This window comes from Athene cunicularia (genome assembly GCF_003259725.1).
Source record: "Athene cunicularia isolate RWA chromosome 7 unlocalized genomic scaffold, athCun1 chr7_part2, whole genome shotgun sequence".
Lineage (NCBI taxonomy): Eukaryota > Metazoa > Chordata > Aves > Strigiformes > Strigidae > Athene > Athene cunicularia.
The window spans coordinates 881208-904496 of NW_020799108.1; the positions used below are offsets into that span (position 1 = coordinate 881208).

Here is a 23289-nt window from a genome sequence, read left to right on the forward strand (position 1 = left end):
TTTTTTTTTTTTTTGGTGCAGACAGAAAGAATTGCACCAAAACTTGATTTAGAGAAGTCGCGTGTGACAGCTCCCGTTCCCAGTTTTCTCTCGCATCCTTCAGCACCCGGTTCAAAAGCCTCCTGAGAGTTTCGTACTCAGCGGAAAGCTAGGCCGGCTTTCAGAGCAGGGGGTCAGTGGAGTTAGCTCAGAGATGGGGGTGGAATTATGTGCCTGAAATGTCTTTTTTTTCCTGCAAAGCCTTCCCTTCGTAGAAGCCACCCTAAAGTAACTCTGAACTGCAGTTGTCTTGCAGATGGGTTCTCCCTGTCTGCAGATTTGTTGAAAAATTGAGTTTCAGAGGAACAAACCTATTTTTAACAGAATCGATTTTTACAGCTCCGGCATTTAACCTAACTCCTCCCTACCTCCCCAGACCCCATGCTTGGGAGATGCAACTGGATGCACTTACCCAATTTCCAAGTGTTTGATACTTGTTAAAAAGGAAAACACTTTGCAGTGGGTTGCCGTGAATACGTGTGCATTGCTTTGGGCTCTGTTCTTATTCCCCTTGCATACAGAGCCCGTCATTCTATTCCTACACTATGCATAGAAAGCTTCCTGAACTTTCCTGCTGTGACCAAGACCATCCAATCCGTTAAAACTATGAACTTGCCGCCCAGTAAGGATAAGAAGCGCGGGAAAGGGTTTTCAAAATATTTGAAACCAGTGAGAGCGATAGCACGCCATAAACCGATGGGCTTTCAGGGCAGAATGCAGCATTCTGTGACAAAAATGTTAAAACAGTTACTTCTCTACACATCTGTGCATAGCGCCTAGAGCTGATGGGTTCTATCCATTTTTCCTACAGATAAAAATGAGAACTATTTTTTGTAACTAAGCTATGAAAATCTAAGATACTTAAGCAGTGCTTTACTTTTACAGCAGTAGCCACATAAGCAGAAGGCAAGCAGTTGCTTGTAGAAAGAACTGCAATTAAACTTCCAAGTAGTTGTTTGGGGTTTTTTTTGAGTAATTTCATTCCAATATTAGACCTATTGAACAATTATATACAACAAAGAGCTTTTTTTCTCCAACTGCTTGTTTGTAAGAGGAGGCTTGCAAAAGTCAAAGAAGTCAACTACAGTGGTGATGAAATAGCATATGCTAAGAGGCAATAAACCCCTGCTCCTGGATGGGAGGTAAAAATAGTCCTTCACTGCATGGGGGAAGGAAAGGAGGGACATGTAGAAAGTTTCAGGTTCTTCGAGAACTAAATACATCTGCAGTACTTCTTGACTTACTCATTTAGCTAGCAGAGAAGGAAAAGCTGACGAAGTAACTTTGATGGGCTTTTTGTCAGTAGCTTAGGAAATTCTAAACAGCATGATGCAACAGGTGAATTAAAGTGTTTATGTGGTTCCAAAGTCTTAATTTAACACAGCTTCTAAGCTTCTATTCCTGTCTTTAGAGTCCACAGGTTACACAGTGAGGTTTACTGTCTTGTCCTGCACTTTTAAAAAAACCAAGTGATGCCACAAGAGCAAATTAGCAAAATGTTTGTTTCCCTTAGTGCTAGATGACATCTTTACATCACTATGGTACATCTACAGTATTTCTGAAGTTAAATAGATACTGAAAAGAAGTGCTCCATTGTAAAACAGGTCAGTGAGGTCAACGAAGAAGCCAAAGGCGGTTGTGGTGCATGGGATGTAAATGAAGTAGGATGGTATCTGAGGTTTGTTAAGCCTCTGCCATCCTGCTGAGCAGTCACAGAAATACACAAGGGAACTTGACATTGCAAAGTTGAACTTAATTATCTCTTGTCTAACTCATTCAGGCTGTCAGCAACTTTTGGATGGAATGGTTTTATCAACACTGTGTCTTTCAGTCAGTGACCTCCTCATTCTTCTGCTTGGATTCTTGCCAGTGATCAGTTTGGGTTCTGACCTCATGGAATAGGGTAATTTCCTCTGAAAAATATGCAGGGATGTATTACATTGCAGGGACAGGCAAATTGAGAAAAAGCTATTTCTATCTTTCTCGTAGATACTTTTAGCGAAAGACTCTTTGATGTAGTAAGTTTCTAGTTATGAATCATAGAAATGTGGAGGTGACAAGAGGCAATAGAAGTGAGTTTTCTCAAATGTTATGCCTCTAATAAATGGATATGAATTACTTTGAAAGATAAAGATGTTAAAACATTTTGTTGCTATTTTTCACAAAAGTAGCCTTGAAACTGGCATAACTAATGAAGGATTCATGCACAATTAGGAAGCCTCTGATCACACAAAACTGCTGTTGTATTTTTTATGTCACACATTGCTATTTGCTTCCTCAGTAGAGGAAAAGTTGCTTGAAGTAGTCGTGTGCTGTCGGCATCTCAGCATCTGGAAAAAACTCATCCAGGCATCCTTCAGAGAATTTTAATGTTCAGGGGATTGCAGGGACCTGGGCTGGTTTAAGAGCTGAGAGAAGCCACGAGATACACTAGCAAATTTTTGTTTTCCAGCCCCTCACTGGCACTGATTGCTGAGTAGAGGAGTAATCTTTTGAGAGTTTCTTTTCTAGTTCTAGTCCTTCTGCCAATGGTGTCAAATATTCTAGACTACTGATTTATTTGTATTTGGAGTAATTTTAAACAATGGCTTATGTTAGGTGCTGAGGCTTGTAATCAGGCTCTAGGCACAAATACAAAATAGAATGCCTCAGGTTTGTTTTTTGGAGCACTAAGCGCCTGTCTTCTACCAGTCTTCTAGTTTTTTGAATTTCAAAACCTTGCCCACTTGAGTTTGGGGTACATAGATTATTGCAAAGGAACTTGCACAAAGTTCTTCAGATGTTTTGACCTGTTACATTTTGGATTTGCAAAACATTACAGAAATTTTTCAACAAAATTGCTCTCAGATTTGAAACAGAGTGATTCACTGGCTAAAAATACAGGACACAGTTTAAAAAATTTGCCATCCAGTCTTAAAAAAAATAATATTTTTTTAACTATGGATCCACACAGTAAATTCAGTGCACGTTGTTTAACACAAGTCCCAAAAGCTCTGCCCTCTGTTTCAGCCTTCCACCCTTCAAGTCCCTGCTACAGTTAACCTATGAACAAATTGCCCTCTAGCTCCCCCAGCTGAATCATTACAGTGGAAAAGTGAACAGTTAATGGTTTTCCCCAAAAGTCTGACCTGTGTTTGTTCAACTTTGATTTCAGTAAGTTTTGCCTGCAGTAGTTCAGCTTCTTAATCTCACTTGCATTACTCATACCCTGCCTGTGATCTCCTTTGAAATAGCCATGCTATTCCAAGGAAGACAGGACCTTTCTGGAACTAGGTCTGTTACAGAGTTATGGAAACAGCCGGCACTTCCCTAAAATGTTTTGGGTAGAAGTGGTTTGAAGGACATAAGAGGGATGAGACCTATCAAATTGTGAAAAGATAAAAGATTGCACTGGACGAATGGAAAAAAATAAAGAATCTTACCAGGCCCTGACATCTAGGAGTAGGATATCAGAAGGGTTGTCATCTTTGCAGTAGACTTCATAGTTTTAAGCAGTTTTTGCAACAGGACCAGAGGCGTTCTGGGGTAAGAAGGATTGTGGCAGGCTGCTGGGCATGGAAAGCACTGGAGCAAGTTATATAAAACTGGTTTCTCAGATGACATTGCAAACATCTGTATTAGAGTCCTTGAGGCCAAAGCTAGAAGTGGCTTTATAAGTTGTGACCTTATTTATATCCAATTGTGCTGTTTCTATGGATGCATGCAGTGGGGATTATAGCAGAAGTGTATCTTCCAGCTGTGTAATGTACACAGACTGGGCAATTACTTATCTCTCAGTGACTTCATGACAGCATGTGCTCCTTTTCCCTGAGGCAACCAAGCTGCCATGTACTCTTGAGCTTATGCAGTGCTGCTCTGTTGCTTATGCAGAATATAGCATTTTTTTCTTCTCATGTGATGAAGCTCTTACAATGTCATACCTTGAGCAGGGGCTCACTGTGGTGTCTGGGATGTCAAGTTCAACCCTCTCTTGCCTACAAAGGCCTGTGATTTTTAAGGCAGTTGAATACTTGCCAGTCAGAGAAAGAGAGGAGACATAAGACATAAGGTCAGCAGAGGGCCAAAGAGAACCTGAATCAAGAACGTGTGCTGGAGCCAAGGAAAAGGGGAGTACAATCCACCAAATGTGAAGGAACCATGGTGCTTTTTCTTGTTATGAACCTCTGAAATAGTCACAGGAATGAAACGCTGGGATGAGTGAAACTTCCTCTTATGTAATCATTATCTGGTCTGTTTGACTTACTGATAGAAAGTGTCAGAGCCTCTTGAGATCTAAATTTCTGACATTGATCTTCTCCAATTCTTCCATTTCCTGCAAATCTGCATAGACTATAAAGCAAGTCCCAGGTAAGTCATTGTCATAAGAGGATGGAAAGCATTGCTAGAAGGGAGTTACCAGAAGTGCATTTTGTGATTTAAGGGAGGATTAATTCTTACACATGGGAGTGCAATGGAATTTTGTTTTCTGAGGAGATTTCAATCAGATTAACGTGCTCTATAATTCATGCAAACCATGGAAATGTTTCCCTTAGGGAGTGAGGAGTACTACGTGACAACTCCAAAATTAAATTCCAAAACTAAATTCCAGACTTGTTTCTGAAAATGGTATATATTCAGTATGCGGAAGTTCATGTCACTGACGTTAGCCAAGTAGGAGAATTCGGAAGCTTATCGTTTAAACCTCAGTAACTGACCCTGCAGAAAAATCAACTTCTTTTTAGTAGATTTTTTAAGTAATGCATTTTACTTCGTTCTTGTCATGTAGTAGGAGCTCATATGTTTCTAATTATGATTTTTCAGATGACCTACAAGAATTATTAAATTACAGTAACATAAAATTTATTGGCCCAAAGACAATTGAATGTGATGTTATTGTGTGTGCTGAGGTCGGTTCCTGTTTACGTGCATTTTGCATACTATTTGCTTGATGTCTTTGGGAAAGGCACATAGGGGAGGAAGTGATAAAGAAGAGATGGAGGAGAGTCAGATGCTGTGACTGTTGACCATATGAAGGGTGTTATTTTTGAAAGAAGGTAGAGTACAGTTGTACTGTGAGCAGGATGTGTTGTTCCCTCTGCAGTATGGCAAGGGGTTCCAGACTGCACTCTGGTCTCTCCATCAGAGCAGAGAGAAGGCATGATATTTTGAAAAAGTGGAGAGATGGTACAGAAGTAGAAGAAATTGAGGCTCCAGCAGTTTCTTCAGACAAATACCATTTGCTAGGCCTGTCACAAACAGTAGTGAACAAGCTCTGAAATAAAGATGGTTGTTGGGTTTTATTGCTACAAATGCTTCTCCTGACCTTTTCTTACCATGTGATAAAGAATTGTCTCGATTCCATTAATTTGGTATTTTCTCTCAAAAAGTCCATGACATTCTAGGTATAAAATAATTTAAGTTAGTGTTGGTTGTGAGAATGTATGTAGCAAAGCCTGCAGTCATTCATCTTTCTCCTGGCTACTGAAGAGACTAGGTGTATCCCTTTATTCCTTATGGAAACTTATAATTAAGTTTCTATACTTAATATTGTGCACTTGTATGTCCTGTAAAAGGAATTCAACAAGTCCACTAAATTAGAGTTTAAGTAAATACACTCCTCTAATGCATTAGACAGTAATAAATTTCAGCTCTGGTGCGAGCACAGTTTGGAGGGGGGGGTTGATTTATGGTGTTTTTCCTGTTGGACAATGTCCCTGTCAGTGCTGGCACTCTGTGACCCAAGTTGGCACCCTCTTCTGTGAAACTAAACCCCTTACACCTCAAAAGTTTCACCAGTAACCACGGTGAATCTAGGAAAGTATTAAAAATTGTGCAGAAGAGCTTGTTCAAATGAAATTATGTGTTCCCTTACTTTATAAGAAGTATTTTCATAAACTGTGTGATGATGATGCATATAAAATACTGGTTCAGTAATTTGGTCAATGCTTATTCATACAAACATCTTACAAATTAAAAGCTTGCTTTATATAACTTAGAATACTTTCAAATGTGTAGCTTCTCCTTATTATGGGTACCACTACTGCTTTCTAGAAGGAAAGAAATATTTGCTATCTTGTCAATACTGTAGCCTTTGGGGGAGTTAGAGAACATAGTGAAATTTATTCTAAGTTTTTACAAAGTAACTCTCCTTCAGAACAAAAACAAAGAGCTAGTGCTGAATAAATGCAACAGTGCAAGGAGTACGCAGGCCATGCATGCGTAGTGATGCGACATCCCCAATAGAGACTGCAGTTATATGCCCTTTATTTGATAGCCATTTGCAGCAGAGACCATTTTAAGGTCTGCTACCAATAGTTATGTAGTTGGAGAGATGCTTGCTAGAGTTTAGGTAGCACTCATGGATATTACTGGTGTTTCTTATGAACTCTTAGGCTGAAGAACACTTGCAAAGACAGCCCTTCATCAGATTGACTGTAATGTCACTTTTTATCTTAATTTCAATAACGATGGCAAAGCCAGTCCTCGCTGCCAACCTGTCACGGTCAGAACCAGCATGTCCCCTTTGGCTACATGCAATTGTACTTTTGTTGAAGCAGAAAGTGAAAAGTCTGCACGACCTGTGTGAGACGGAGGTCAGATCCACCAAACCTGAGTTACTGTGGTCTCCCTGTAGAGTTCTTGGGTGTTGCTGTTACCCACCATGTGGCCCTTCAGCTTGTGCCCCTGTCTTTGTGTCCTAGGCAACCCCAGTGGAGAGCGCTGTGGGAAGACTTGTTTGGAAGAGCGTGATAATCAGTGGCTGGGTGTCAGCTTATCGAGGCAGCCAAAAGAAAACGGATCTATTGTTGTATGTATTAACTGCTGCAGCTGTGTGTCTGTCAGATTGCCTTCACCTTTCTTACGCTTATGTGTCAAATACCATGTTTGTTTTTTATCCATAGGCTTGTGGACATAGATGGAAAAATATCTTTTATGTAAAAAATGAGCACAAGCTCCCATATGGTATTTGTTTTGCCGTCTCTTCTGATTTTCGAACTGAACTGAGCAGAAGAATATGCCCGTGCTATATAGGTAAGCAGAATGCTTGGGTCCTTTTTAGGAAAGGGTAAGGTGTGTAATTGTGTGGTTCAGTTTGTGAAGAACCCGTGTTGCTTTGATCAGGCTTTCTGCAGGCAAAGATTTGAAGATAGAGTGCTGATGATATGAGAGCCCAATTCATGATGTAAATTTCTTAGCAAGATGTTTATCACTACAAAGAAAAGCCTCTCTCAACAGGCAAAAAAAAAAAAACCAAAAAAAAAAGTTTAAAAAGGGCGTCAGAACGTCAGAATACTTGCTTCTTGGACTGGATCATTGAAGGATGTGTGCTTCTCAAAAATAGACTAGTAGAGGACATCCTTCCTTCCTTTACTGTGTCTTTTGCTTGCTCTGCTAAGGAGAGTACCTCGCAGCAGAGCAGCAGTAATACCTGCAAATGATTGTAGCTATCTTGTCCTTAGACTTTAATACAAATCTGCTGTGGTTCCTTGACACAATGTGTGTCCCTGTTCCTCACTTGCCTCCTGCCAAGGCTCTTGCTGTAGCATGAGACGTTCAGTGGTCTTTCCTCAGAGGACTTCAGGAGCAGAATAAGAGTCAAGACCTGAAGCTATCAAACGACTCCATCCCTGCCTTCCCTTTCATACCTACCTCCCATCAGGGAGAACAAACTCATGACCCTGCCCCTTGCCAATGCAAAGAAGAGCTGACAATCTGGCCTTTCTGTGCAAACCGATGGAGTAATGTCATCAAACGTGCTGGTGCTGGCTTTGGAGACTCTTCCGAGCATTGGTGAAATCATGTTTTTGTCTGTGGTGACTTTTTAAGTGAACAAATCTATGGATGAGATGAAGGGAACCCTCATGGGAGGCAGCTAGCAAAGAAAAGCAGGAAAAAAAAAGCTGGGAGAGTTGGATGTAAAGACAGCTGCTCAGGAGGATAAATAGCAATATATCTAAGAAAGCCATAACAAAAGGCCTTCAAAGCACTAGTGGAGTATCAGGGCAACTCCTATCAAGATACGTAAACCTGTTAATCAGATTATGCCTCAGTTATACTGATCAAATGAGTCAAGCTTACCTAGCTGTGCGGCTCAAACTATTTGTGTTATTTCATTCATGGAACAATTTAAAAAGGAAAGTATAGCCTTTAAAGTCACAGTATTTCAAAGACAGCTCTGATCAAGTGATACATAGTTCTTTGAGTTGGTTACAATACTATATTGAAGCTAAAGGCTATACAGTGGAACTAGTGTTTTTAGTTTTATTAACAGAATTGACAACCAACGTTGGTTTGGTTTGTTTTTTTAACTTGACCCAGCTTCTGTTGAAAACCTGCTAACAAATCCTGAAACTACATCCTTCTTATCCTTTTTAATATTTCTTGCCCATTTCCAGATCATGTGCGAAAGTTTGGAGAAAATCATGGGTCATGCCAAGCTGGAATGTCTAGTTTTTACATTGAGGTGTGTGTTAAATATACCAAACTTCTCTCTCTCTCTCTCTCTATATATATATACTTCCTTATTTGTATGCATGCGTAATGGTGTATATGTAAATGCAAACATTAACAGTGTCTTTTATTGTGGGAGGGAAACCCCAGATTTTCTCATTTCTTTTAAAATTAGTCTTGATAAGACTTGCATGATAATTCCCAACTAATACATTTACTTTTTATTCCCAACACTACTTCTACACCTTAATAAATCCAAAGTTACTTTTCATCTGGAAAAAGGGCATGAATATAACAGAGTATGAAGCTTTATTATTCGAAGTAATCTGGTGTAGCATTAACACTAGTAATGCTTACCTTCTTGCTTTACAGAGTAATAGTCCATATTATTTAATCTCTGTTTCATCTGAAGGTTGTGATTTCTAAAAAAACTTCTGAGAAGAGAATATCCTGTTTGCTCTCAAATTGTTCACAGCTGAAAGTTTTTAATAACTGTTTTTTCAGAAAGTCTGAAAACTGTTGTGTGTACTGTGGTAATCCCCAGTACTGAGCCAGATGCTTCTCTAGTAGCACTTCATTGAATTCCCAGGAGATCTAAGGAAAAGCATTTGACCTTTTTGCTTATTTTCATTAATATCACATATCATAATAATATGAATAACATGGCTTTGTTTTATTTTTCTTTTAGGACTTAATTATAATGGGAGCACCTGGATCATTTTATTGGACTGGTTCTGTTTTTGTATACAACACAACTGCAAATACAATCCATGCCTACACAGATTCAAATAACCAAGTGAAATTTGGCAGTTACCTAGGTACTTAAAAATATTCAATACTTTACAAAAATGTAAGCCAAAGAATTGCTAAATAGGTGATCGAGTGCAAAGAGTTTATCAGTGCTTGCTTTATTAATCCCAGAGGCTACAGTTCTAAAGATGTGTTCTGATTGTGTTTAAATATTATTTAATTATACGACCTTCCTCTCTGTTCTTTTTTTACATGGAAACTTCTCAAACATTGGATTTCTGTTTCTAGCATCTCTCCACTGAGTTTCTATCATTTCTTGATTTAGAAGGTAGAGATATGCTTCTGATTAACAGTGGTCTGCACTTCACTGTTAAGTCTGAAATGCTGCCACGGGCTTTCATAGCAAAAGACAATGATTTCACATATAACAGAAATATGTAAAGTTTGTTACAGCACAAGCTGCAAGGAAACAAGTCTAAAATGGATTGTCAATAAGGGGAAGTATGGTATGACCTTAAGAGATGAACTTGTGTCCAATGATGATTGATTTTTATTTTTTATTTTTATTTTTTTTTATTCCAACCATATCTTGGTCTGGATACATGGGAAGGCAAACCTTATCTACAAATGTCTACACAGAAAGCCATGAAGCTTCTACTCATGTACTTATATCCAAGTAATGAACTGAATTTAGTGTTAGAATTTGTAGGGATTTATGCCAGGAACTATCAGCAGCTTCAGTTTTCTTACTATACACTAAGAAAAGCTCATCTGTCCTTCCTGAACTCCTGAGCAAGAATATTTTTGCCTGTAACCACTGGTTTTTGCATTTTCCCATTCATAAGCCTGGTTCACATGAATAAACATTTCCTGTTTCTGATTTCACTCGTTTGACAATAGGAAGCAGGCATACATTATGAAATAACTATTAAAAAATACAGGGTGGCCAACACATCAGAATTCAGTACTGAGCCTTGCTTGGGCTCTGCAAGAAAGTCAAGCAGAAGAGATGCTGGATGGTAAAAGGTGATCAGATACCCAGATCACTATGGTTTACCAGTAACATTTCTAACCTTTTGTGGATGAATGAAAAACTGCAGAGCGAATGCTTGCTCTATCTTTCCAGTAGAAATCAACAGAAAAATTATTGCACCTGTCTGGGGCAAAAAGCTCATTCCAGATTTCTGCTTCTATAAGCACAAGAGTGAGAATTTCTGTAATGAATGAGTCAAATCATTGATAACCAAAAGCCAGATACAGGCAAATGGGTGAAAGCTTGCATAAGGACTGTGCTGGGGAGGGTGCAGGGAAGGCCTCCCTGCATATATGGTTTCTCCTAGTTCCCTTGGTCATCCAGGACCTCATATCAGCTGGAGTTTGCTTCACAGATACTTCTCCAGTGACCTGATGCAACTGTAACAGCCAGCACACTGGCTTGGCAGAGCTAAGTTTAGAAGACATAGCTCTTTTTACAGGAAAGTGAAGAAAGGGGCCATGAGTGCATCTGCATGTCTCTACAGTAGCAACTGTGATAAACCTTAAAATTGCCGTTGTTCCATGCTACTTAAACCTCCACTTTGTTCTCTCATAATAATACATAATGTAGTTGAAAGAATGTAAAGGTACCTTCCTTCAGCTTCTGTTCTATCCCATCTTTGACCTTATAAGGCCAAAATCTATTCAGAGTTAATTCTGTTACCAAAGATTTTTATTTTTTTTTAAAGTTTGAGTGCTTCCCCCTTAAATAATGAACAAAAATATCTTTACTGAGTGGTGGAAGTATATTGTGACCAGAGTGTAATTCAAACACATGACTAGACGTTACTTACACTATCTTTGTGGCAGGGACTGAGAAGTTGTCTTCTTTGTTTACATTTTTCATTAAGTTGTCAAAGAGTATTACTTAACAAATTAGAGATTGCGGGAAGACTGGGCAAAAGTATTGTAATATTTTCTATGACTTGGAAGAAACAAAGCTGTTTAAGTACCAGACAAATAAAAGAAAGAAGTTAGAAAGTAATATGTAACTTGGTAGTGTTTCATTGACTACTTCAGGGTATCTTGGAGATTAAAAACTGACTTCTTTAAAAGGAATTAGATAAGTAAGTCAGTCTTTCAGATCACCTGGACCTAATGAATGAGTAACCTTAGCCACTTAAACTACCTTAAAGGAATGAGAAAGCAATAGGTTCTTTTGGGAATACGAGAGTGGCAAATGAGATCTCAGAAAACTGAAAAACTGTAGGAATGGTGAAGAGGAGAGAATTCTGAGGTTGGAAATAAAATTTCATTTGACTATGTCTTTAAATTTAGAGGGTCAGTTATGTGGTGTGTCCCATCCAGTTGTCCCCCCAATATTTTAATACCACAATAAAAATGAGGACTATCTGATCACTGTACTTCTTTTTGGTGTGTTTGGCTTTTTGGGGCTTTTTTGTCATTTTTTTGAAAAACTTGATTAGAATTACCAATGTTTATACTTCAGCAAAACAAAATTAACTAGAAAGTAAAGGTCAGAGGAGGTAAATGAAGGTTCATCGGCTTAAGCTTATTTTTTTGTTGAATAAGTAAAATCTAGGCATTGACCTTTAAATGATAAATCGCCTTGTTCGCCTCTTAGCTTAGAAGAAAAAGCTGGTTTAATAAGAATTTGAATTCTAGACAGTTATCTTCACAGATGAGAAACCTTAAATCTTTCATCTGATCCAGGATGGTTTTTTTCCATTTTCTCTGCATGCTGTGAAAATCAACAGTCATTCAGCAAGTGCAAGAGTAGCAGAATATGTTAACTGTCTTCCCTGTTTCAACTTAACCATAATGCATTCTGGAAAGAGTACAGATGATTTGTGTAGCTACAGATTAAGGCGTTAGCTTTCAGTTTGCAATTCTGTGGCTGGATGTCTACACCAAAATCTGGTCGTGTTTGTTAAGAGCTGTCTCCACGTATAGTAGTGCTTTGTTACGTATATGCGTTTACAAAAGCTGATGCAGTGTTCTCTTATTACATAATCAAGCCTTTGTTCTGGTTTGTTCCTGACCTTTTCATACATGTATATCTACAGTGCTCTCTCTGTGTGTATGTATATGTGCACATGTGCATAAGTAGCGCTGCATTTCATTTTTCCACAGTCTAGTTACAGCAATAGTGAAAAAGAAACAGTTGAGTCAAGTGTTTCCATATTGCACTGTATGGACTTTTGATCATTTTTGTTTGTATTACAATCTGAACTTACTGAACAGTTACAGAGTATGCTTTAACAGGAGGCGTTTGCCATTTGCATTTGCCATTTATTTTATTGGCTTTTAAAGTATGGCAGGTAATGGTGTTCCTGGGAAGAAATGAGTGTTTCTTATACTTGTTTCTGCTTGCTGGAACTACTGTTTGTGTTGACCTTTTGCTTGTATATCAAAAACTTTTGTTTCTATTGCTAACTTACATGAGGTCTGAATGTCAGACTCTCGATGATTTGTGGTATTGACAGCTTTTATACGTCATGATCCTACTTTTTTTTTTTTCCTTGTGTACTATTTCCAGTATTGAATAGTGCATTGCTAATTTACAGGATACTCTGTTGGAGCTGGACATTTTCTGACATCAGCCAGTACAGAAGTAATTGGAGGGGCTCCCCAACAGGAGCAGACTGGTAAAGTAAGAGATTGTCTGTACTACTGGTCTGAAGAATATACCCCCACATGCCTACCTGTGATTTTCCAATTTAGATTAACATATTAAAGACAAATATCAGATAGATATGATTTGTCACGGGGAGAAAAGGCAAAGAAGGAATGAGGGAAGATAGTCTTAGATAATATTGCTGTGAACTATGGTGTTTTAAAAAGGTACGGATAGGAAATAGTTGTTCCTTGTGATATTGGGTGTTGCTTTGCTGATTCTCTAGCACATGCTGTAGAGAAAGCACAGGGAAGTATTTCAGATTACACTTTGCTGAACTCCACTTATTTTCTTGTCATTTTAGGCATACATTTTTAGCATTGAGAAGCAGCTAAATATTCTGTTTGAACTAAGGGGTAAAAAGGTAAATCTTTCATGTAACTTTTCTGCACCTTAGAACTTCTCGAATGTCTTCCTCAAAATTGAAAAATAATGTGATTTGTTGTTTGCACACAGCTTGGATCTTACTTTGGAGCTGCAGTTTGTGCTGTGGACCTGAATTCAGATGGCCTCTCAGACTTGCTAGTTGGTGCTCCAATGCAAAGTACCATCAGAGAAGAAGGGAGAGTTTATGTCTATATCAATTCAGGTTCTGTAAGTATTTTCTCTTAACTCATGGTAACACAGTTATTCTAGTATAACAAGCTAAGAGGAAGCGATGTCTTCTCTCATCATACAATATTTCAGGATATAGGAAAAACAACTCTAGAACTGTGAGGACAATCACAGTGGGAGCGTGTAGCAGACCTGCCAAGGCTAGCTGTATGAAGTGTAACACACTTGTATTTACACTGGTGTTAAAACTGAGGACAGACTGGTTTTATTTCTTCAGGTTGTGACAGTCTGCCACTGCAGCCTCTTTACAAGCTCTCCTCCATTGCCATGCTTGCCACCGAGCTGACCTGTGAAGAGCAACTTATTTAGCACTCAGAAACAAACAAAGAATGAAAAATTTGCATGGTTAGTGGTACCACTCAGGAAAGAGACAGTCCTCATTTTGACAAATAAAGTAACTGGACAGATCATGCATTACAGTTAGCTTCCTTTTATTCATTTTAAGCATCAGAAGTGAAAGTATAATCACTGTTTTTTGTGTGCTTTTGAATTTGTCTGGCTTTGTGAATTTTATTTTCGTGTTTTATTTCCCTTCCTTTCTCTCCACCCTAATAATCCCCTTAATGCTTGCAATTAACATTTTTTTAACATGTTTTCTTCAGAGAGAGCAGAGTCACTCCAGGATACATACGACTAGCTAAGGCACACACAATAGCTCTGAAGCAGCTACTGTTTAATACTTTTTCAGCAAATACAGTTTTCTCAGAGCAGTAGGCCCCTGTATTCTGATAGAAGCTTGCTATTGTTTACAGGTCTTTGCTGTGGGAACACATTACTGTTCTGTTTCTTAAAGAAAAACTTTCTTATTCTTTATTATTCTTACACTAAATACTGTTAAATAATGCTCAGTTCAGTACCAAGGAGTTCAGTAGGATTATATATTGGCTTCCAAGGCAGTTTTAACATTTTTAGTAATATTCCATGTTACCTGGAAGATGCTCTGTTAATGTGCTGTTGACTCTGTTTTCCTTCAGGAGGCAAAGATGGTAGAACTGAACATAGAGCTCAGCGGGAGGGACTCATATGCAGCCAGGTTTGGAGAGTCCATAGCCAATCTAGGAGACATAGATAATGATGGTTTTGAAGGTAAGTATCTGAAAGAAACCCCTTGGGTTTGATTCTCTCAGAGTAGTGGACTGTCACAATAAACAGGAGGATTATGGAAGTCTGAGAAGACTTTCAGTTGGTAACTTCTTTTCTAGGCCACTGATTTGAAATGCAGCTGCCTCACAGTCACTGATATGTAATACGAAGAAATTAGGTTCTGTTGCTTTAATAAATCATAAGGTGATAACATATTCTGTAACTTTGGGGATGGACCTCAAGTGGAATCCCTAATCCTGTTTTAGGCATCTTGAGACAACAGTTGGGGAACAATTTGGCGATTTTGCAACACTATAAAAATTACACATTGAGTCAAGATCTGCTTCTGCACACCAATGGAAGTTCTAAACACATGGGGATATCAAAAACAACCTGCAAGTGGAGATTGCTACCACTTCCCAGTCAGGCCCTCAGGTGACACACAAATTGCCTAGCAGGGTCTCCCAGTGGACAGAGAACACAGGGAAGGACTTTGATGGCCATGCCGCAGTAGTGAATTCAAAATGTTAATAGGGCTTTGAGGGAGCTTATTTTTCCTGTTGTCTATACAGGAGCAACTGTTTCAGGCATATAAAGTTGTATGCCTAAACAGAAACTGAAAATATTCTCCCTTCCTTCCCCACCATCCAGGCTGAAACACCCTCTTCTAAGTATGATAGGTGCTGAAATTTCCATTGATGTTGTTTAGGTGGAACCTCTCAGAGGGCAGACAGTCTCCAGGCTTGTGTCTAACTTCTGCAATATGCATGAAAGTAATAGACATTGAAAAGAGAATGCCATGTGAAGGTCACAGATAAAAGGTATTTTAGTTACAAAAAACAGATGGTAGGGTGTAAGGCGTCTTACAACATCTAGAATGACTCTCATGGCCTTCTACTTCCCTTCTGTGTCCAGTCAGGCTGCCTAAAATGTATTTGCTACAGAAAGCCTCATGGTCAACTGCTCTCATCCTCTTTCCTTCCAAGACCATTCACTAGCTGTTTAGGTAGCCTGCAAAAACACAGCTGACTGAGAGGCCTCCAGCTAGACTGAAGACAAGCAGAGGGGGCCTGGCCCAGTGGCTTCATTCATCTTGTCATGGTTTCAGACAGATAGGAATGGCCAGTATTCCCGTCTGAAAAACTGGCATGCGCTTCCCCTCCAGCAGAATGGCCAGCATAAACGGGTGTGTAGGGAGAGGATACAAATACAGCAGAAGTTTACTACTGTTCAAAAATTCGTAAACAGTTTCAGTTTTTCCATTATCAAAACTTAGACTGTATGCAGGGAGCTAATACCTGTCAGCTAAAAACTGTCAGCTTTTTCTGGGGTATGTCTTTACCAAATCCACATCTTTTCTTCACGCTTCTGAATTACCCTTTTTCTTTGCAGTTATGATCCAGGTTTCTTCTTCCACTCTTCCCTTTGTCTTGTGTTCTTGGTCCTTTTCCTTAAAAGAGTCTTTTTTTTTCTTTTTTTTTTTCCTCTTCTTTGGTACCTGTTCCTTGAACTTCCATTGAATTTAATTTCTCCTGTTTTGCATTACCTTCACAATTTTATACACAAGTTTCAGGTTTTGCCCCAAAACATTTGCAAACTGCAGAGAAAAACTGTATCCAAATGTAGGGCTGGGGAATGGAGAAGTAAAATCAAATTAATAGCAGCATAGCAAATTAGATGAATGACACAGAATATAATGTAAAATGAGCTTCCTAAAACTGTAGAGGGAGGCAAACAAGTGGATTAGCTTTGGAAGGGAGCAAAAACATTGAAAAGAAAAAGTGGAGACAATATTGAGAGTGGCAGCAGGAAAATAAATTTTGCAAGAAAAACAGCTGGAAGCAAAATATCAATAGGAGAAATTGGGTGTTAGAAATCATTTGTCTGTAGTAAGTAATAAAAAAGCACAGCAGAGCAAATTTCTTCAATGATCTAAACCATCAGTGTCAGCCCTGTGAAGATGATGGTGTTGGTGTAGAACCTGACCTCCTCAAAAACAGATGTGTAATTTTAATTAGTAAAGCTTGGCTGTCCTGTTTTCATCTCGCCAGTAGAGACATAATTTTAGCTACCGAAGTATGGATTCAGTCAATAAGGATTCAGTCAGAGAACTGTTCAGTAAAATCAAATTGTCAGAGCTTTGCTTTTCTTCTGATTTTGGTTGGGTGTGGCATGCAGTATTTCTGATTTGCAGATGGTTTCGTTTTGCTCACTTGTGAATTGTTAGTAATAGTTCACAAATACTAATTTATATTAGTGACTTTCAAGATGATGTAATTCATCTCCCCCTCCATCCCTCCACTTTTTGGTTAACAACCTCTGGCTATTTGAACCATGGGGCTTTTTGGGAAGGGCTGTTGAGGGTGGCTGGGTGGTTTTTGTGTTGCCACACCCCTCGGGGATTAAATCATGTAGGCATAAATCATACCCTTTTTACAAACCAGCTGCCTTAATTTCCTTGTTAAATGCCTGTTCAAGCCTGTTATCAGCTGTTAAAGACATTTCCTAGAAGAATAAAGGGTTCATTTCAGGCAGTAAGAGTACTTCTTGTGTTTCAGTGATTTAATCCATGTGGGAACAGCAGAGTGCAGGAAAATAATCATAGTTCCATGAATACAAGGCTGCTTTTTTTTTTCTTTTAGACCATGATAATTTTGGCTACTGTCCATGGTAACCTCTTAACCATCACATTCAGTATTGGTAGGAACAGACTTTCTCTTGACCAAAATGGCTGTATTTGGCCCTTGTTTTCCAGAAATATAGTAGTTAAAGCAGAATCAGATTACTGAGCTGGTCTGTATTGTTTCCATTTGCCTTATATCTAGCTTCATCACTTTTTTTGATTTCAGTCAAGTAAAATTGGTCTGGCATGGCATGCATCATGATTTGGATTTCTTTAACTCTTCCTTATTCATGTTTCCTAATCAAGTGATTATTGTTAAATTCTTTTTTTCACAGATGTGGCAATAGGGGCTCCACAAGAAGATAATCTAAAAGGGGTTATTTATATATACAATGGCAGGGAAGATGGAATAACGCCATTGTTTTCACAGGTACGCTTTTTCAATGAAAAATAAATCAGTCAAGAAAAACCTTAAGTTTAAATTCAAAAGGGTTTTCCCTTCATTTAACACTCAGACCATCTGAGGTACTTTAAAAGACTTCAGAAATTTTTTACATAGTCTGTGATTTCCAGTCATAACATAATCTGTAACAGAAAAATAGTGTTTTGGGGGCCTCAGACAGGGTTTATGGGATATAACATTTGCAGTAATTGAGGAATATTACTTTCAGAGGTATACTTTCACAGGTAAGCATGAAACTGCCTTCAGCAGCAGGATAGTTTTACTAACATTTTTCACTGGAAATTGTAACTCAGAGATTAGTTTTCCAAGAATAATTTTCTATGCTGTTTTTTTTCCTCCTCAGAGAATACAAGGACATCAAGTCGGTAACTCTTTAAGCATGTTTGGACAATCCATAGCAGGTGGCATTGACGCAGATAATAATGGTTATCAAGGTGAATTAAACAATTTTATTTGATTTTAACTTTTAAAAGAGTAGAGGTTCATATGGAACAACCCTATAATGCTACTTGTTATTTCTAACAGAAGCAAAATCTGTTACTAAGACGACATGTCATATCTTGCATTTTGCGAAATAAAAAAAAGCTGAGGCAAACAGTTTTCACGGTCATCTGTTACTTAAGGACTGAGAATGATGTAATAGTAAGATCATAGTGCATAAGAGGAGGAGAAACATAATTTTTATTTTTACGGCAGCCATCTTACCTGCTAATGTCACAGTGAGCTCGTTTGGGCACTGGAAGCATGTTTGTTGTCCAGGCTAGTGTGCTAACCTAAAAATCTTACTGGTCTTCACATAGTCGGGATTTTGCCAGGTGTTACTGAGCTCCTTGACCTTGTGAGCAATACAGTAACCTGACTCAGGGCTCATGACGTTGGATTAAGACTGTTGTGGAGTTCTTTGTGGGCATGACACAGAAGTGCTAATTTGGTGTAAAACAGCTTAGCTGGTTCCGAGTATATACTCGTCCCTTTATACATATTGTCAAAATATTTTGACATTTTGCAGATAAGTGTTATGTCAGTTACTGCCTGTCCTGCCCTGTGGGTGTGAAAGCATAAAGTTATCATGAACTGCATGTTGTATGCTCTGGCTATGTCAAGAGAAAAGTTATCCAGGTTAATTTGTAATACTGAGCTAAGAGGTAGTGTACAAGTAGTCAGCTGTCAGGTCACCTGTTGTTTACTGGTTTGGCAGTCATGTACTCGGATCCTTGTATCATTTAGACTCATCGGATGATTCACTTTTGCTACTTCATTTGAGAGGTATATATAGTGTATACTTCTTTCCTTACTGCATGAATAGTTTTCAGTTAGTTTGGAATAATGAAATAATTTTTTTTCTATCTATATGTATAATTTCATACATACAATATATACAGTTATATATGTAGAACTGAATTGTTTATGTGTGTGTATATAGTAATATTGAATATTTGGATTTTAAAAAAAACCCACAAGTACCTCCTATTTAGCTGAATTGTCCTTCAGTATCAGCCACTTAAATGTGGAATAGAAATCAAATCATCACATTACCGCTATCCGCAAGTCCAGGAAATTAGCATGCAGCGTTAATGGACAGTGGACAAGTATTTGAGGAATCATCCTCTAGATGGAGAACACCACTTTTGAATATAATAATTACTTCCTTCTACTAAATAAAGGGTAAACAGTGTTTTAATGCTGACTGAAAGGTGAATACAAAATGCTTGTACCCAAGAAGTAATTCCTGTTGACAATTTATGCTTACTGATCTATTTTTTTGTCCAGATGTAGCAGTTGGTGCATTTCTCTCTGATTCTGCTGTGGTGCTGAGGTGAGGTTGCTACATTTCAGTGCTTTTAAAGACCATACAATTTAGCTGCATTTTTTAATGCAGTGTAATAAAACTCAGTAGTCTACGTTAACCTCATGATATTCTTCTTGGTATCTTGAACTTCAGTTATTAGGCTCTAGAATGCTCTACAGCTGAAACATTTAATTAAACACCTTGAAGAAACAAAGTATCATTCTGAAAATTCTTGAGGCAACAAATGTGCATACAACTGTTTGGATCCTGAAAAATGCAGATAAATTAAAAAATTATAATTATGAAATATAAAAGTAGATTGTCAGATATTGTTATATTCTTCAGAGATTCTGTAAACTATGTCTGGAGTGTTTTGTGAACATTAACACTTTTCTATTCTTAGAACAAAACCAGTGATAATTGTTGAAGCTTCTTTAAAACATCTTAATTCAATAAATCGAACTAATTTAAACTGCATGGAAAATGACCAGCCTGCTGTCTGCATGAATTTGAAGATATGTTTTACCTATACAGGACGAGAGGTACCTGGTTATATTGGTAAGCTACTTGAAAAAAAATTCCAGTATATGTATTCATTTTAAATGTACCTATTTACAGAATAATGCTATTGATATTTAGTTTATTATGCTTCTGAACCACGTTGTAATGATGCCATTTCAGATGGTCCCTTTCACAGCATCATAAGTAGATCCAAGATTTTGATAGGTTTTTGAATGAGTTAGTATGCTGTTAGGATTCACGAAGAAATAGAGTGCACTTACTCCATGAACACATTTTTTTACGTAGTTGCCCAGGGACCATATTCTGTTTTGCACAGTGCCTAACAGGAGTGTCTAAGTTTATCTGAACTTTCCACGTGCAAATGTATGGGCTGTTGCTTTGAAATTAAGTGGAATTAATGGTGGGTGAATGTCTTTTCTTAATGTAGAATCAAATGGATTATTCAGCATGATATTCAGATGTCCTCTAAAAGCAGTCCTCCCAGACGTGGACCAAGCCACATGGGACTGCTGTAGGATGCAGTCTTCCACTTAGCAAGAGAGAAAAGGCATTCCCTCCATAAAGCAGCTCAGGTGCCTGATCGTACCGGTACGGAACATTATGTGAAAGAGAGGGTGTCCCATCAAAATTACTGAAAATATATCTTGTATTTTATTTTATATAATGCATATTTAGTGTTTGGCAAAAACTGGTATTGCTTGAAGCAATATCTATTGGAGGGAATATTCATGTTGAACTTATTTAAAATGATGCACTGTCTAAATTTGACTGTGTTGCATGGGTGCTTTTAACCTGCTTGTCATGTGCTATTTGTAAGCTGCAAACAGCCCTGCAAATAGATAGTATATAAAATTAATTTGCTTACATCTTCTGTATGAGAATATACAATATCCTTTTAGGAACACATTACAGAGAACACATCCAACAATGCACTGTAAAGTTTCGAGTTCAGATCTTTTGAAATTCATATTTGTTGTGAAATATGAGCAGTCAGACTGGATTACCTTTGCTGAATTCTGACATAAGACTTTTTAACTTAAATAGGAAATTCTGGAGGAAAATCTAGATATCCTCACTGAACTTTTGGCGGAGATTAAGAAGTAAGAGATCAGTAATGCTCTGAAACTTATTTGCAATTTGTTGTTGTAGCAATTCATGCTAACTTAAATAGAAGAAACTGTGACAGTATTTGTCAGTCTGTTGACTTACCTGTTTGTTGAAATTTAATGTCAGCCCTGGAAGTAACTTGAAGCAGGTTTTCTTTAAATAGATTCTGGTAGAAAACTATGACTTGACAAAACTACCCCTGATGTAAAAGTGTGTATCAGGAATCAGTCATGATGCAGTCAATTTTCAGAGGACTAGAAGCTTTCGTTAGGTATGGATTTATGTCAGAGAATTTTTAAGCAGGGCATTTCAAAATGGGTATTATAGAACATACTTAAGGAAGTGAGTCAGAAGATGTCATTTCTATCATAAGTTCATTAAAATTCTAAAACTTAAAGTTTTTGTAACTTTTCTCTTGGTTTTATTTTGCAGTACTGCTTTATAATCTGAGTGTTGATGTGAACAGAAAAGTGGATACACAAGCAAGATTTTATTTTTCTTCCAATGGAACATCTGATACAATCTCAGGAAATGTAAAGATTTATAGCAAGAATATTGCCTGCAAAGATCATCCAGCGTTTATGAGGGTAATGTAATTTTCAGTATGTATTGCCCTGTATTGTTCTCCTTTGAAAAGCACACCTCCTGCAAAACAACCTATTTTGTTTACACTTTCATCACATCATTTTGGAAGTAAGATATTTGTGTTCATAACTTCCACAGTTAATATATTTTAATGCTGATGTTTTCTCAGTTTTCTGTGGGACAGTCAGTGGCTCTGCTATCTCTTATGTCAGTGAGAGTGTGCATAACAATAGTAATCAGAGTGATGAAGTAGAACATAAGCATTCTTCACATTTTTTCACACTTCTTTATGGATGACAGATCATGGATTGAGGCTAGTTTGGAGCAACCAAGAAGATGCGGTATAACATACACCTTCTGCTGAACATTGCTGATGGAACTTTCCCATGTACTCTTTGATGCAAAATCTTTAAACTTGCAATTGCACAGAGAAAATGTTTATTATGTTCTGTCATTTGTAACTATTTCAGAGAATACATGTATGGTCTTGCTCACCTTTTTGCTGGGAGTAGATGAGGTAGACTCACCTGATAATAGAAACTATTCCTGATCCATAGGAAGTGATGATTGCTGGGAGAGTGTAGTTCGAGGTTTATAGTGTGGTCTGTTTCGTGAATTTGCTGCAAGAAGCCAAAGGCTAACGGCATGAAGAACACTTGTTTGGAGTTGTTTGATATTTTCCTATAAGGGATGCAGCACTCACCAAGGGAAATACTCAGAGAATCAAGAGGTGGAAACAGGGTAGGAAGAGCACTCGCAAGTTTCATGAAAGATTTTAGAGCTAAACAATATGAAGAATGTGCACTGTGCTGAAAAAGTAATCGCTCTACTCTTCTGTTCACAAAAGTTAATCCTGCTCAGATACATCCTTCTCCTGGACATACCAACCCTGAATCCAGGACCAGATTTGTAGTGAACATGGTTAAAGTTCTCTGTCTGTGAAAGTCTATAGACCACTTCGTTGTAGAAGGTGGTAGGAGGGCTTCAAGGAGAAGTCACAGAGATAGAAGTGCTGCCAGGGCAAATAGGCATTCAGCAAAAGGCTGTTGGAGACCTGGAAGGTGTCAGCTAGCCAGGGAGACCTGTACCAAGACCAATAATAGAGATGGTACCAGCTACCCAGCAGGACAAAGTTGGCTGTTGGTTTCTCCAGAGGTAGAGTTTGATTCGACAGCAACCATCCTCTGAAACTGAGGATGGTACTGACTTGGAAATGAGTTAGTAAGAATCTAATCAGTAAGATCCTAACCTAAGACAGTAGTAGTCTCAAAGTCATTATTGCCCTGGAGGAAATGAACCTTCATATTCATGCTTGATGTATCCCTTTGAAGGATGAATGAGGGACCTGTTCTGAAAGTAAAAACAACTGCAGTTGGGACAAGGATATAATATTTTTAAGTTCATTCACTGGACAAGAAATAGTAAAAGTGATTTGGTCTGTCAGACTTTATAGACTCTTGCCTATTCCAACAAAAATTTTGGAGAATAACTGGGAAAAACTTTTAATCCCTAAACCACAAACAAATAATAAAAACTAGGAGACACAGAGGAACCATGTTTTATTAAACTCAACACACACACTCACACACGTACCCCCCCCCACCCCCCCC

General features: G+C 38.1%; 1 protein-coding gene across 1 annotated transcript in view; it reads left to right on the forward strand.

Moving 5' to 3' along the window:
* ITGA4 (integrin subunit alpha 4) overlaps positions 1-23289 on the forward strand; it is a 137716-nt gene that overhangs the window by 71202 nt on the left and 43225 nt on the right. The window contains exons 5-17 of the mRNA XM_026853188.1: positions 6720-6826; positions 6921-7050; positions 8415-8482; positions 9158-9287; positions 12783-12868; positions 13197-13256; positions 13349-13486; positions 14482-14593; positions 17549-17643; positions 18020-18110; positions 19447-19492; positions 19869-20023; positions 21527-21681. Coding sequence (XP_026708989.1) covers positions 6720-6826; positions 6921-7050; positions 8415-8482; positions 9158-9287; positions 12783-12868; positions 13197-13256; positions 13349-13486; positions 14482-14593; positions 17549-17643; positions 18020-18110; positions 19447-19492; positions 19869-20023; positions 21527-21681 — 1373 coding nt within the window. The remainder of the gene's footprint in view (positions 1-6719; positions 6827-6920; positions 7051-8414; positions 8483-9157; positions 9288-12782; positions 12869-13196; positions 13257-13348; positions 13487-14481; positions 14594-17548; positions 17644-18019; positions 18111-19446; positions 19493-19868; positions 20024-21526; positions 21682-23289) is intronic.